The 16,198-nt window shown below is 39.9% G+C and overlaps 1 protein-coding gene across 1 annotated transcript in view; it reads right to left on the bottom strand.

Moving 5' to 3' along the window:
* plekha6 (pleckstrin homology domain containing, family A member 6) overlaps positions 1 to 16,198 on the bottom strand; it is a 141,869-nt gene that overhangs the window by 116,374 nt on the left and 9,297 nt on the right. Inside the window, exon 2 of the mRNA XM_034586810.1 lies at positions 10,304 to 10,387. Within this exon, the coding sequence (XP_034442701.1) occupies positions 10,304 to 10,387 (84 nt within the window). The remainder of the gene's footprint in view (positions 1 to 10,303; positions 10,388 to 16,198) is intronic.

A 16,198-nucleotide genomic window follows, 5' to 3' on the forward strand; every position in this document is an offset into this window, starting at 1 on the left:
GCACACCCACCCAATATCTAGGAATATTACTCAGTCTATAAAATGACAACCCAGAGTTGGGACCAGGAAGCAGAGCTGCAGTGCTAAACACTTCTCTGCGCTCCCTCTGGATCAGTCACACAACCACAACCCCATAGAGATTGTGTCTGTCCACCGTCCCATTAAATTATGTAAATCAAACAATAACAGAGGGAGAATTCTACACAAAAATCTAATACAAATTAACACAACCTCTGCAACAACTCAAGAAACGAAAACTTTTAAATGTGGTCTTTTAAACATAAGATCATTATCATCAAAGGCTATTTTAGTTAATGTACTAATCTCAGATCAAAAAATAGAGTTATTGTCCCTCACTGAGACCTGGCTGCATCTCGATGAATATATCAGCCTAAATGAATCTACTCCCCCCAGTCATGTAAATTCACACTTTCCCCGAGAATTTGGCCAAGGAGGTGGAGTTGCTTTTTAACTCCAGTCTATCAATTAATCGTCAACCTAAACTAAGCTACAACTCATTTGAAAGTCTTGTTCTTAGTCTTCCACACCCATCCAAGAAGTACCAACAGCCAATTATATTTGCTGTAGTTTACCGTGCTCCTGGGGCTTATTCTGAATTTTTAACGGAATTCTCTGAGTTTTTATCAAACCTAGTCCTAAAAAACAATAAAATTATTATTGTTGGTGACTTTAATATTCATGTTGATAATACTAATGATAGCCTTAGCGTAGCATTTATTTCAGTACTAGACTCAATTGGTTTCAGTCAGTGTGTACACCAACCTACTCATTGTTGTAACCACACACTTGACCTTGTATTATCATACGGTGTCAAAATTGAACATTTTATAGTACTTCCGCGTAATCCAATTCTATCAGACCATAATTTAATAACCTTCGATTTTTCATTATCAGAATATATGCCACTAATAAAAAACTCCTTTTCTAGATGTCTACCTGATAGTGCTGTAGCTAAATTTAAGGAAATAATTCCAATTACATTTAAACCCGTATTATCCGTCGATATAAACAACAAATTAATTAAAAACCCTAGCTCCACTGAGATTGGCCATCTCGTCGATAGCTCTGTAAAGTCATTACGATTAACATTAGACTCAATAAAAAGAAAAAGAAACGTGTAAAACATAGTAAATTAGCTCCGTGGTATAATTCCAAGACACATGAATTAAAACAAGCGTCAAGAAAACTAGAAAGGAAGTGGTGCTCCAGCAACCGTGTTGAAAATCTCCTAGCCTGGTAGAATAGTGTTAAAGCATATAAGAAGGCCCTCCACAAAGCAAGAGCTGCCTACTACTCCAAATTAATAGAAGAAAATAAAAACAGGTTTCTAAGTTTCTCTTCAGCACTGTAGCTAGGCTGACAGAGAGTCACACCTCCACCGAACCCAGTATTCCTCGATCCCTGAATAGCAATATCTTTATGACCTTCTTTAATGATAAAATTCTAACTATTAGAAATAAAATCAAGAATAGAAATCTCAGAAACGGCTGAGAATCCTACCAATTATTTAGACAGCTTCTCTCTGATCACCCTTGATCAGCTGACCAAAATAATCTCATGTTCTAAACCAACAACTTGTATCTTAGATCCCATTCATACAAAATAACTTAATGAAATTCTGCCCCTAATTGATAGTTCGTTACTGAACACAATCAATCTGTCATTATCATCAGGATATGTACCACAGTCCTTTAAAATAGCTGTAATCAAACCCCTTCTCAAAAAACCCACCCTAGACCCGAAGGTTTTAGCCAACTACAGACCGATATCCAACCTCCCCTTCCTGTCTAAAATCCTTGAAAAAGTTGTAGCCAATCAGCTGTGCAAGATTCTCCAGGAAAGTAATGTATATGAAGACTTTCAGTCGGAGTTTAGAGCCAATCACAGCACGGAGACAGCCTTGGCAAACGTCACTAATGAATAGCTTCAGATCAGGGATTTTTGTCTGTCCTCGTTCTGTTAGATCTTAGTGCAGCATTCAACACAATTGACCATCAAATTTTATTACAGACACTAGAACAGTTAATTAGCATGGAAGTAGCAAGGAACCGCCCTAAACTGGTTTAAATCATATTTTTCAGATCGATTCCAATTTGTGCAAATTAATGATGAGTCATCTGTGCGCACCAAAGTTAACCACGGTGTTCCACAGGGCTCTGTGCTCGGCCCAATTTTATTCTCATTATATATGCTTCCACTAGGAAACATTATCAGGACACACTCGGTAAATTTTCACTGCTATGCAGATGACACCCAGTTATACTTGTCAATAAAACCAGAACAATGTAATCAATTAACTAAACTCCAAGCATGTCTCAAGGACATAAAAACCTGGATGACCCGCAATTTTCTCTTATTGAACTCAGATAAAACAGAGGTTCTAATACTTGGCCCTAAACACCTTAGAGATACATTATCTAATGATATAGCTGCGCTAGATGACATTGCCCTTGGTTCCAATGAAACAGTCAGGAACTTGGGAGTGATCTTCGATCCTGATTTGTCCTTTAATTCTCACTTAAAACTAATTTCTAGGACCGCCTTCTTCCACTTGCGTAATATCTCAAAAATCAGACATGTCCTTTCTCAAAAAGATGCAGAAAAACTAGTCAATGCCTTTGTTACATCCAGACTTGATTATTGTAATTCCTTATTATCAGGCTCCAGCAGTAAGTCGTTAAAGACTCTGCAGCTTGTCCAAAATGCTGCAGCACGTGTCCTGACAAGAACCAGACCACATTTCTCCAGTATTAGCTTCGCTACACTGGCTTCTAGTTAAATCTAGAATAGAATTTAAAATTATCCTCCTCACCTTCAAGGCCCTTAATAATTTGGCACCATTATACCTCAAAGAGCTGATAGTACCATATCAACCCACTAGAGCACTGCGCTCCCAGAATTCAGGCTTATTTATCGCCCATAAAGTCTCTAAAAGCAGAGTAGGAGCCAGAGCTTTCAGCTATCAAGCTCCTCTCCTGTGGAATCATCTCCCAGTTTCAGTTCGGGAGGCAGACACCCTCTGTACGTTTAAGAGTAGGCTTAAAACCTTCCTTTACAATAAAGCTTATAGTTAGAGCCGGTCCAGGCTTGTCTTAGACCTGCTCTTAGTTATGCTGCTATAGGTCTAGAAGGTCGGGGGACACATGACACACGGAGCTTCTCTTTCCAGCTTCTCCTTCCTCTTCTCCCTCCTTATCACATCAAAGAAATTAATATCTCATCAATACATATTACTGACTTGACCTCTTCCCGGGAGTCCCTTTGCCTTATCGTCCGCAGATCTAGGGCCGTGGCTGCGGCCACATCGTGGATTATGATCTGTGGATCGCATATCAGAGATCGTAATGATGGATCCAGTATGGCGGATTCTGTATCGTGCTGGCTGATCGTGTTGGCATCTGATAATGGTGGTGGACCACGATCGAGGTGGCAGCTGATGGTGGATCCTGATGGCGGCAGTGGACAATGACTGTGGACTATAATGGCATCCGAACTTGATGGTGGATCATGATCTTGCTGGCTGCTGACCATAGACTATGATTGCAGCAGGACTGCTTGATATATAGTATTTCTCCTCGGATCCTTGACCGTTACTGACATTAATCTATCAATTCATTGACCTCCAGTTATTCTTAAAAATGTTTTTTCTTATCAATGCTGCTAAAACCCTTATCTTGGTGATATTCTCCTTTACACTTGACATCTACTGCACTTCTATCCGTCCTGGGAGAGGGATCCCTCACATGTGGCTCTGTCTGAGGTTTCTACGTTCTTTTTACCCTGTTAAAAGGTTGTTTTTTTTGTAGTTTTTCCTTACTCTTGTTGAGGGTTAAGGGCAGAGGATGTCACACCTTGTTAAAGCCCTATGAGACAAATTGTGATTTGTGAATATGGGCTGTACAAATAAAATTTGATTGATTGATTGATTGAGTGCCCCAAATTGTATCTCACAACAAACCAGGTGAGAAAAGAGCTCAGGAAGATAAAGGCAAGAAAGGCGGCGGGCCCTGATGACATTGGCTCCAGGCTCCTTAAATCCTGCGCTGACCAGCTGTGTGGGATTATGGAGATTGTCTTCAACATTAGCCTGATGCTGGGTAGAGTACCACAGCTATGGAAGACCTCCTGCGTTGTACCGGTGCCAAAGACTTCGCACCCAAAAGACCTCAGCAGCTACAGGATGGTGGCACTAACATCCCACCTGATGAAGACCCTGGAGCGGCTCGTCCTACAACACTGCCGCCCCCTGGTTTGACCATCGATGGACCCACTGCAGTTCGGCTATCAGCCGAATCGGGGTGGATGACGCCTTCATCTATCTACACAGAGCTCTTTTTCATCTGGAGAAGCCTGGGAGCACTGTGAGGATCATGTTCTTTGATTTCTCCAGTGCTTTCAACACCATTCAACCGGCACTTCTGATGGACAAACTGTAGATCTGCACCTCACATCCTGGATATTGGACTACCTGACCAACAGACCCCAGTATGTGAGGATCCAGGACTGTGTGTTGGACACGGCTGTCTGCAGTACGGGGGCCCCTCAGGGACTGGTCCTGGCTCTGTTCTTCTTCACCCTCTACAGTGCAGACTTCACCTCCAGTCACCCTCGTGTCACCTGCAGAAGTTCTCTGATGACTCTGCTATCGTCGGCCTCAGCACTGACGAGGACGACAGGGAATACAGAGGACTGATGCAGGACTTTGTGGACTGGTGCCAGCGGAACTGCCTCCAGATCAATGCAGGGAAAACCAAAGAACTGGTGGTGGATTTCTGCAGGCGCAGACACCCCCCAGATACCGCTGAACATCCAGGGAAGGGACATAGAGTCAGTGACCTCATATAAGTACTTGGGTGTTCACCTGAACAATAAACTGGACTGGACCGATCATGCCAGTGCACTATTCAAGAAGGGCCAGAGCAGATTGACAGTCAGGAGACTGAGGTCGGCTGTGGCTGAGGGGTAGAGCGGTCGTCCTCCAACCTGAAGGTCGGCAGTTCCATCCCCAGTCTTCCCTATCTGCATGCCGAAGTGTCCTTGGGCAAGATGCTGAACCCCGAATTGCCCCTCATAGAACAACAAAGTGCTGCTAATAGATGCACTGTATGAATGTGTGTGTGATTGGGTGAATGTAAAACTGTACTGTAAAGAGCTTTGAGTGGTCATCAAGACTAGAAAAGCGCTATATAAATACAAAACCATTTACCAAAATCATGAGGTCCTTTGGAGTGCAGGGGGAGCTCCTAAATACTTTTTATGACTCTGTGGCGGCATCTGCCATCTTCTTTGGAATAGTTTGCTGGGGCAGCAGCATTTCAACTGCTGACAGGAAGAGACTGGACAAACTGATTAGGAGGACCAGCTCGGTCCTGGGATACCCGCTTGACCCAGTGGCGGTGGTGGGACAGAGGAGGATGATGGCGAAGCTGTCTTCTCTCATGGACAACCAGTCCCACCTCTTGCAGGACACCATCACAGCACTGTGCAGCTCCTTCAGCACAAGACTGATTCACCTTAAGTGTCTGAAGGAGAGGTATCGCAGGTCGTTCCTTCCTGCAGCAGTAAGACTGTACAACCAGCTCTGCTCCAAGTAAAACTCCATGCACCACCACTATGGACTGTCACTTTAACACTTCTCAACTGTGCAATATTCACTGTACTATATTCATTTGGAAAAAAATTCTGTGCAATATAAACTGTTATGTGCAATCCATTCACTGTACATATTATGACACATAATATATCTCTTTACACTGTATATACCAGTTTAATTACATTTATATTTTTTTCTATATATTTGTTGTATATTTCTATTTCTTTATATTCCCTCACCCAAGTAGTGCATGCTACTGGTGTGATTTCTTTCTGCTGTTGTATGTGACATTGCAAATTTCCCCATTGTGGGACTAATAAAGGACTTCTTAATCTTAATTTAAAGATTTGACCACACAAACACCCCTCTCTCCGCCTGGGAATTAAGACTATTTATTTGTTTGTGTAACTTGATGATGAAAATTATCTCCAGCCCTGCCTTCTGCTCCTAAGTCATTTAAGTTCCAACACAGAGACAATCACCTTAGGACCGCACGTGCCCAATAACTTATTGTTCTTTCTACTTTTGTATATTGTTTTCTACTTATATATATTGTTTTCTACTTATATATATATATTGTTGTTTTTATGTCCGATGCACCAACCACACCAAGTCAATTTCCTGTATGTGAAAATATACTTGGCCAATGAAAGAATTCTGATTCTGATTCTGATTACTCACATTTCTCTTTGAGGATGTTGTATGTTGTAGGTTAATTAAACCTTTTAAATCACTTTTTCAGGCAAACTGTTACAGCTCTGCAGTCATCTCCTTAATGAACTTTATTTAAATAACTGAACTGACACTATTATTGACCCCTTGTGCTCAACTTTCAACCTCTTCAAAATTTTGAACTATAAATAAAAAGTATATAACATGACCTGCAAAGATAGCTTTGGTAACAGATCTTTGAGCTTAATAAAGAGTGGGTTATTGTCCTTATGTTTTTAAACATCTAAACATTCTCTAATACTGTGCAGTACATTTCACACAATGGAGGTAAAATGCTCGAGGTAAAGTTAAATTTCGAAATGAAAAGTTCCACTTCCACTTATTTACAAATATAAAAAACAACTTCAGATAATCAAAATGAAATTATCTGCTGACAAGAAAATAAAACACCTAGAAAAAAATGGTAATTACTTCTTCCAGTAGATGTTCTTAACTTTGTACTGTCCAAAGGCTATGTGAGTGAGCAGAATCCATGCTTTCATCAATCGGTTGTCCTTACTAAACAACTCTTTTAAAAGTGTGCTGAGACCACTGCTGCGTAACCCTTGTAGAGCTTCATTACACTAATGGAAAAGTCATTCGCTTTGTCCAGTTCCAAACTCTCAGCAAGTGCCTCTCTTGTACTCTCTTGCATTGACATAACTAGATTGAGACATAACTCAATAATTCTTGATATGATTTCTGAGGGTAGATATTGAACTCCAGGCTCATTGCCAGCATCTAATACCATGTCAGCCAAAGGGTTGTCCAGAAGCCTAGGTCAAGGCTGAGACAGAGGGCAAGGTTCAGGGTCATCGATCTCCTTGCTACAGGGACATTGAATTCCCCCTTGTAACCTTGAGTATCACATCATAGGTCTCATTTGACATTGGTCTATGTCCATGTCCTGTACCTCCCTCACTGATACAGGAGAGGACAAAGATTGTTTGCAGTATTCAAATTTTTCCAGATCCTTAAAATACATGCAATGGTGTTAAAATTGAAGCCTAATCTATTTTTTTTATCCCTACTGTAGGGCTGTAGTGTCAACCCATTGTCTTGATAAACTACAGGCGGTGCATGCCCTCTTTTCTAGTAATAGTAGTATGGTTTACAAGAGACATTCAAGTTTTTATTGAATTGATTTGTATTCAGTTTTACCCCCAAACTTGAAAGTGCCACCAAACGTTCTACAACCCTTTAGCTACATTATTCCCTTCTTTGAACTCTAAAGTAAGGATATTACAGACCTAACATATAATATAAGCCTATGTACAACAGAGGGTTTCAGTTAAAGGGCAATATATAGATATCTTATACAAACATATTACCAATGTCTTTCTATTTAGCAATTCTCTATATTGTTATTGATGTGTAGGAATTACAAATAAAAAATTAACAATAGTTCCAACACTTGGCTCTCATACAATGGTTGATTGGGATTTTCATCAATTGGTCTGTAAGAACTATGACTTCAAGCTCTGAAGGACCAGGTAAGTATTTTACATGATGTCACTAGTATTATCAAACTGTTACAAATAGCTTATAATGCTAATAATTAGCCTACAGTTAGCTTACTAATCAGTTATATTTAGTGACGTTTTGAAATATTTGTATATCCTCGAACTAAATATATAAGATATGTAAATGTATGTGCAGAAATTTCCACTAAATCACCGTATTTACTTAGTAAAGTAAATTAGATCATTGATTGCCTTTCAACATGTGTACTAAGGAAGTCTGCAGACAACTGAAGAAAGTGTAATGTCAGTCACATGACTGGATAACCTGTCAATTAATAGTGGTCAATTATGAATATGGCGAAAACGGATGATTACATTTAATGCATTCTTGTAAAGCGACCTGCTACAAGAGAGAGAGATGGTGGGGTTTGACCTTTTTTTTACATTAAAGATAATGTTTGCATGGAAAGGGATTGTGGTCTTTTTATTTGAGAACACATCATCTTTAAAGAGGCATATATTTCATATAATACAACATATGAGGAATTGTCGGTGTTTGAAAACATGTGTGCTGCCACTTCATTTGGAACTGGAGTGGACAGATAATTCTAACTGTTTAATTTTTGAACATCCTCATACATACTGTATATGCCACTATATATCATATATATTGTATATTACCCTATATCTGTACAGGAGAATAGTGCCTGTCTAAATTCAATAGATACTCCCTTCTCTCGCTCAGCAGTACCCAAGGTCAGGTTATAGATAAAGGGCCAACCAACAATGCATTTTAGTGTCTATGCTTAGTGACTTTCATATCTAATTCAGATGAGCCAGACAGGCACCAACATCACCTCTCACCAACTTCAACTCTTTCGCATACTTTATCAATGGCAAGAAGTAAGGACACAATGTGATTTAGTTATGCATGCTTTAGGCATAACTAAATTCAATAGGATGCGAACACCTACATGTAACATAGCGAGTGACAGCAATCTAGCCATTCATGGATGTGCTGTTGGAATGGGTGACAGTAAGGGTAAGTGTCATGGAAGTGTGACACCTCAAGCCAATAAGTCAAACATAAATAAAGTGCGATTAGCATATTTTACATCATCTGCTCCAATTATTACATTTGTAAAGGATTTTTTTTAAACCGGTTGTTAGATACAATTTGGGGCACTCAATCAATCAATCAATCAAATTGTATTTGTACAGCCCATATTCACAAATCACAATTTGTCTCATAGGGCTTTAACAAGATGTGACATCCTCTGCCCTTAACCCTCAACAAGAGTAAGGAAAAACAACAACAAAAAAACCTTTTAACAGGGTAAAAAGAACATAAAGTTATTACATTATTGGTTTGGAAATGTTATTACGTTCTTGGCAAGTTACTACATTATCGGCTTTTATTACATAAAAATGGAAAAATTATTACGTTATTGGCAGTTATTACATTATTGGTGGTTATTACATTATTGGCTGCTACAAGGGGTTGTCCATGATGACTCTGATCTTTTCCCTCATCCTCCTCTTTCTCACCAACTCCGGACTGTCGAGTTCCAGTCCACGAAGCTGGATTTCTTCTCTAGCTTGTTTAGCCCGCTGGCCTCAACAGCCTTGATCTACAGGCTTAGGTACACTGTTCACTGATTAATCTTACAACAGATCACTTCAAGTTCAAGCACACTCAAGATGTTTAAGCTCTACTATCAGATTTAAATGTTGTTCAGGTTGGGGAATGTGAGTTTTGCAAGCTTCAGCTGTGGTTCTTTGTTGGATAATTGGGGCTCATGCAAGAAACATTCGGATTTGGGGATTTAGGAGGACTTGCCACATTCAACTTTTTTTGTTGTTTTTTTAGTTTTCTTTTAGGTACACAATTAATGAGTGTTCCAAATCTGTTGATTGCACAAGACGTCATTTTAGCCACTGTCATATAAAGCCCTATAGTCTTTGTCTTTGTGACAGAGCAAACCCCAGGTGACACAGCAACAGCTAAAAGTTTTAGACTTTCATCTCAGGATCTCTGAAGGCAGGACTTCAGTCTCCTAACTCGAAAAGTTCTTCTCTTTACTCTTGATGGCTTTTTCATTAATGAACCCCACTGACATGGGGCAGTGAGAATTGCCTGATATGGTATTGCGGCATTAATTGTGCTAGTTTGCTATCATAATGCACATTCATTCTAATATGCATTTGTTGAATATGACTTGTCATGTTTGTATAAACTCACAGTACAAATATTTGTGTGAGAAATCTAGGATAATAATACAAAAATGTTCTTGCATAGTGCCCATTGTCATGTTGTAGAGACAAGCATCTTTTCAGTTTCACTTTCTTGATTGACTACAGGATATGGTCTTATCTATTTGTTAGATTTATTTAATAAAACAGCACTTCATTAGCATTTGAAGAAGGTGTTTGATGTCTGTTTGCTGCAAGGAAACTGAACAAGACTAAGCAACACCAGCTGTATGAAGTAACATCTAGTCAGTATTTTACTTACTGCAGATAAGAGTGCATGAGTTTAGTTTCTTCCAACTGGATCAGGCTCACTGCTTTTCCAGCTGGTCCACTGGGGTCATGTTGACTGAAAAGTGACAGACAGAGATCAAAACAACAAAATAAATACATGCTGTTATAGAGGACATCACAGAATATCAATCAAATACATTTATTCATTTTAAGGATTATTAAAGATTAAAAGAGTTTAATCCAATTTGAATCTTTATGGCTTCATTTATCATATCTGTCAGTAATGATAGGAAAGATGGACATGTTTTTTGCCTAGTCACACGAAATTATATCAGTCACTAGTATTGAACTTTCAAAGGAGAAATGTTGGTCTGTCTGTCTTTTTACATTTTGATTTTCTCAACAACCACAAGACATTTTTGCATGTGCGTTGATGGGGAACCAAAGGAAGTAAAGTTTAATGCAAAAACACCCTGTCAGGTTCAATTATCACACAGTTAGTACTTTGGATAATAACAACCTCTCCTCAAAGTATACTGATGGTATATTCTTAATGCAATCATTCTGTTAGCAGCCAAAAATAATAAAACTTACTATTTTCCTGTCTTTTTTTTAACTTACCAGTGCAGCCCTATATCCTAGCAAACCAACAACAGGACACAGAACAAGTGCACTATTAAAAATCGTGGTAATATAATACTTTCGTCATAAAGGATTTGACTGAAGAGCAGTGCCACAGAATATTAATCAAATTCCCTACTTGTTCACAACCATGCCTGCAGAGATCAGAGGAGCCTCCCAAATAGCATACAGATGTGGGCTGTATTAGAAAAACTTTGTGTGCATCTAACCTTTGTGGGCTCATACACTTATACTGTTTATCTGTGTATGAAAAGCATCAGGCAGTGTATGCAGCCCTGTGCAAATGTCTAATTAACTACAGACACAGGGAGAGTCTCCATCGGAAGAAAAATTTAGTTAGTTGCTCGGCATGTTAAGGATGTTACAGCTGATTTTTTATCTCTGACCATCTCCAGTGAATTCTTTTGACCAACTATTGAGAATCCAGTAATAGCAAAGTATACGTGTTGGAAAAGAAGTCTACACTTAGTATCTGGCCCAATACTATACTTTTCATCTCCAACATTTAATGGCGAGCCAGTGGCAGGAGGGACAGAGCACCTGAAGAACCTCAACCTGGGTGGACCAGCCTGCATCTCAGAACATCAGTGGCCACAAAACTCAGAGGTGAGCAGAGCCTATTTTCTTTTTCTGCAATACTCTGATTGTGTCTGCGAGTGAGGGTAAAAGTTTAATGCAGAACATCTGATGCATGATCAGCGTGCTAGATATGATGAGCACCATGGTGCGGAGAGATTGGATGAGTTTGTGCTGAATGTATGCAATGCATGTTGGACGATTGCATGCTTCATGTTTGCTGGGGGATTTGCTTGTTAACAATACAAGCCTCTGAACAGAGGAAAGCATTGAATGGGAGTAATTAAATGAAGGATAAGAGTAGCTGAAAACAGTGTGGACGCTCATTCATAATATAAAAGCACGAGTTGTGCAAAGTAGTTTTTGTGAATTGTGTTTTATTTATAAAGGAGAAGAAAAGGAAAAAAGTACAGCACCTACGGATACAGCTTTTCATCACTGTAGTGCTTTAGCTGAGTGCTGTTAAAAAGGTACTTGTACTAATTAAAACCAAAGTCTCAGAAGAGGAGCTGGAGATCCCCTGATCATTGGCCAGCAGTGCAAGGCAGAGATACATTGGAGCAAGAGTGACTAAAAGAGGAGGAATTCCGGCACCAATGGAGTTGGTAATCAAACATTACCCAGGTCACATAATCTGATTCTATCAGACCATAATTTAATAACCTTCAATTTCTCATTATCAGAATACATGCCACTATTAAAAAACTCCTTTTCTAGATGTCTACCTGATAGTGCTGTAGCTAAATTTAAGGAAATAATTCCAATTACATTTAAACCTGTATTATCCATCGATATAACCAACAAATTCTTTAAAAACCCTAGCTCCACGGAGATTGACCATCTTGTCGATAGCTCTGTAAAGTCATTACGATTAACATTAGACTCCATAGCGCCTCTAAAAAAGAAACGTGTAAAACATAGTAAATTAGCTCCCTGGTATAATTCCAACCCACAGAAAACTAGAAAGGAAGTGGCGCTCCAACAACTGTGTTGAAAATCACAGAGCCTGGAAGAATAGTGTTAAAGCATATAAGAAGGCCCTCCACAAAGCAAGAGCTGCCTACTACTCCACATTAATAGAAGAAAATAAAAACAACCCCAAGTTTCTCTTCAGCACTGTAGCCAGGCTGACAGAGAGTCACAGCTCCATCCAACCCAGCATTCTTTAATCCCTGAATAGCAATATCTTTATGACCTTCCTTATTGATAAAAGTATTAGAAACTATTAGAAATAAAATAAACCATATCCTGCCCTCAGTTGGCAATAATACCTCATCAAGAACAGAAATCTCAGGAACAGCTGAGAATCTTACTCTCTGATCAACCTTGATCAGCTGACCAAAATAATCTCATCTTCTAAACCCACAACTTGTATCTTAGAGCCCATTCCTACAAAATTAAATTAAATCCTATTTTTCAGATCGCTTCTAATTTGTGCAAATTAATGACGAGTCATCTATGTGCACCAAAGTTAACCACAGTGTTCCACAGGGTTCTGTGCTTGGCCCAATTTTATGCTCATTATACATGCTTCCACTAGGAAAAATTATCAGGACACACTCGGACATTTCCACTGCTATGCGGATGACACCCCGTTGTACTTGTTAATAAACAGTGTAATTTTCTCTTATTAAACTAAGATAAAACAGATGTTCTAATACTTGGCCCTAAACACCTTAGAGATACATTATCTAATGATATAGCTGCGCTAAACGACATTGCCCTTGCTTCCAATGAAACAGTCAGGAACTTGGGAGAGATCTTCAATCCCGATTTGTCCTTTAAACACTTAAAACAAATTGTCCTATCTCAAAAAATGCCAGGAAAATTAGTCCAGCCTTTGTTACATCCAGACTTGCTTATTGTAATTCCTTATTATCAGGCTCCAGCAGTAAGTCGTTAAAGACGCTGCAGCACTTGTCCTGACAAGAACCGGGAAAAGAGACCACATTTCTCCTGTATTAGCTTCACTACACTGGCTTCCGGTTAAATCTAGAATAGAATTTTAAATTCTCCTCCTCACCTACCAGGCCCTTAATAATACGGCACCCTCATACCTCAAAGAGCTGATAGTACCATATCACCCCACTAGAGCACTGCGCTCCCAGAATTCAGGCTTATTTATCGCCCATAAAGTCTCTAAAAGCAGAGTAGGAGCCAGAGCTTTCAGCTATCAAGCTCCTCTCCTGTGGAATCATCTCCCAGTTTCAGTTCGGGAGGCAGACACCATCTGTACGTTTAAGAGTAGACTTAAAACCTTCCTTTACAATAAAGCTTATAGTTAGAGCCGGTCCAGGCTTGTCTTAGACCTGCTCTTAGTTATGCTGCTATAGGTCTAGAATGTCGGGGAACACATGAAACATGGACCTCTCATCCCAGCTTCTCCTTCCTCTTCTCCCTCCTTATCACATCAAAGAAATGAATGTCTCATCAATACATGTTACTGACTTGACTTCTTCCCCAGAGTCCCTTTGCCTTATCGTCCGCAGATCCAGGGCCACGGCTGCGGCCACATCGTGGATTATGATGGTGGACCGCGAATCAGAGATCGTGATCGTAATGGCGGATCCTGTATCATGCTGGCTGATCGTGATCATATTGACGGACCCTGTATCGTGTGTGCATCTGATAGTGGTGGTGGACCACAATGGTGGCAGTGGATCATGATTGTGGACTATGGTGGCATCCGATCATGATAGTGGATCATGATCGTGGTGGCTGCTGACCATGGACTATGATTACAACAAGACTGCTTGATATACAATATGTCTACTCATGATACTCTACCATTACTGACAATAATTCATCACTTCATTTACCTTACATTATGCTTCAAACTGTCTATTCTAACAAATGCTGTAAATACTTTTTTAAATTATTTTTCTGATGTTCTCCATAACACGTGGCATCTATTGCACTTCTGTCCATCCTGGGAGAGGGTTCCCTCACATGTGGCTCTCTCTGAGTTTTCTACGTGGTTTTTCCCCTGTAAACATTTTTTTTTTGTAGTTTTCCCTTACTCTTGTTGAGGGTTAAGGGCAGAGGGTGTCACACCTTGTTAAAGCCCTATGAGACAAATTGTGATTTGTGAATATGGGTTATTCACATAAAATTTTATTGATTGATTGATTGATCACAGAAAACAAATCCAGCTCTGCATGAAGAAACGGTGTGAGTGAGCATCAGGAAAATTACAATGGCAAAAAAACGGCACCTTTGAAGAAGCCTGCTATGATGAAGTGGAAGCTAACATATAACATTACAAGGCAAGGAAAGAGACGGGTTGGGGTGGTTCAGACAAGAGAGCAGAAAACAACACAGATGCAGGCACTAATGAAAGATAATGAAGTACATGAAGGGGATACGGAAAAAGACAAAATAGAAGAGCAGGGACGACAGCATACTGCCCCCTTGTGGCCTTACAGGGCACCACCATATGCCCCCAGAGGAGAACCTCCCAAAATAGGACAGTTCCCACTGATGCAACCAAAACCCAGCAAGAAGAAACACAGAGCAGAAGGAGAGCGACAAGGGAAGTTCACCATGATATGGAACGAGGAAGCAAGTGATGAGGAAAAGAATAAAAGACACCAGTCTAAAGACAAAAAAGATGAGGAAACAGACACAGACGAAACTGATGGAAGATGCAGAAGCCTGGGAAGGCTCGAAAGCATGAGATAGTGAGGAAAAAGAGCCAGAAAGCCAGTGGACCACAATGATGCAAGAAAAAGACATCACAACTAACACATCAACACCCTGCCAACGGAATATGCTTGTACAAATGAACGACGTCATAACAACAGAAGATTCTCCTAGCATGTACGTAGCAGCACAAATGAACAAGGTTACAGAAAAGATGAGAAATGAAATCAATCGCCAAGCCCGTCAATGGAATCACTTGATGGAAACAACCATGCAGTTGAGAAGTGAAAGACATGTTGGAAAATTCTCCCTGAGAACTGTGTACAGGAACAGGAGGTGACGGACCAGGATGGACAAGATCACGCCACCTACCAAGGGGATTTTAACCACTTTAAACTGGAACTATCCCTTCCTGGATATGAACAGGCTGATGTACCTTGGTATACAGTAACTTGATTTGTGTTCAGCATTTTATAGTGTGCCACTACATCCAGATTCACAACATCTATTTACTTTCACTTATCAGGGACAGTAATACACATTCACATGCTTGGCTCCAGGCTATGTAGAAAGCCCTTCAATATTCAACAAGGTGTTAGCTCAAGACATACAACACCTAGATGTCCCAAGTAATTCAGTATGTGGATTATTTGGTAATCTGCAGTCCCTCAAAATAACCATGTGAGAAAGATTCTCTGGTCGCTTTGACAGCACTTGCAAAAAGGGGTCATAAAGTCAGAAAAGATAAACTACAATTCTGTCAAACAGAAGTCAAGTATCTCGGAAGGCGATAATGTGCAGGTAAAAGGTTAATCGTCACCTCACAAATAGAGGCTATGACTAAAGCTCCAAAATCACAAACAGTTGGACAGATGCTCTCGTTTCTGGGAATGGTGGGATATAGTCATCCATGGATCTGTGACTATGCAGTTAAATATGCACCATTGCGGGCCCTTATATGGACAGCAAGACAAATTAATAACTCTCCTCAATTACAGTGGACAGAGAAAGTAGAAGGAGCTTTCCAAGTACCAAACACTTGCAATCTGCCCCAGCACTTGGAAAC

The sequence above is a fragment of the Hippoglossus hippoglossus genome, chromosome 5 (genome assembly GCF_009819705.1).
Source record: "Hippoglossus hippoglossus isolate fHipHip1 chromosome 5, fHipHip1.pri, whole genome shotgun sequence".
NCBI lineage: Eukaryota > Metazoa > Chordata > Actinopteri > Pleuronectiformes > Pleuronectidae > Hippoglossus > Hippoglossus hippoglossus.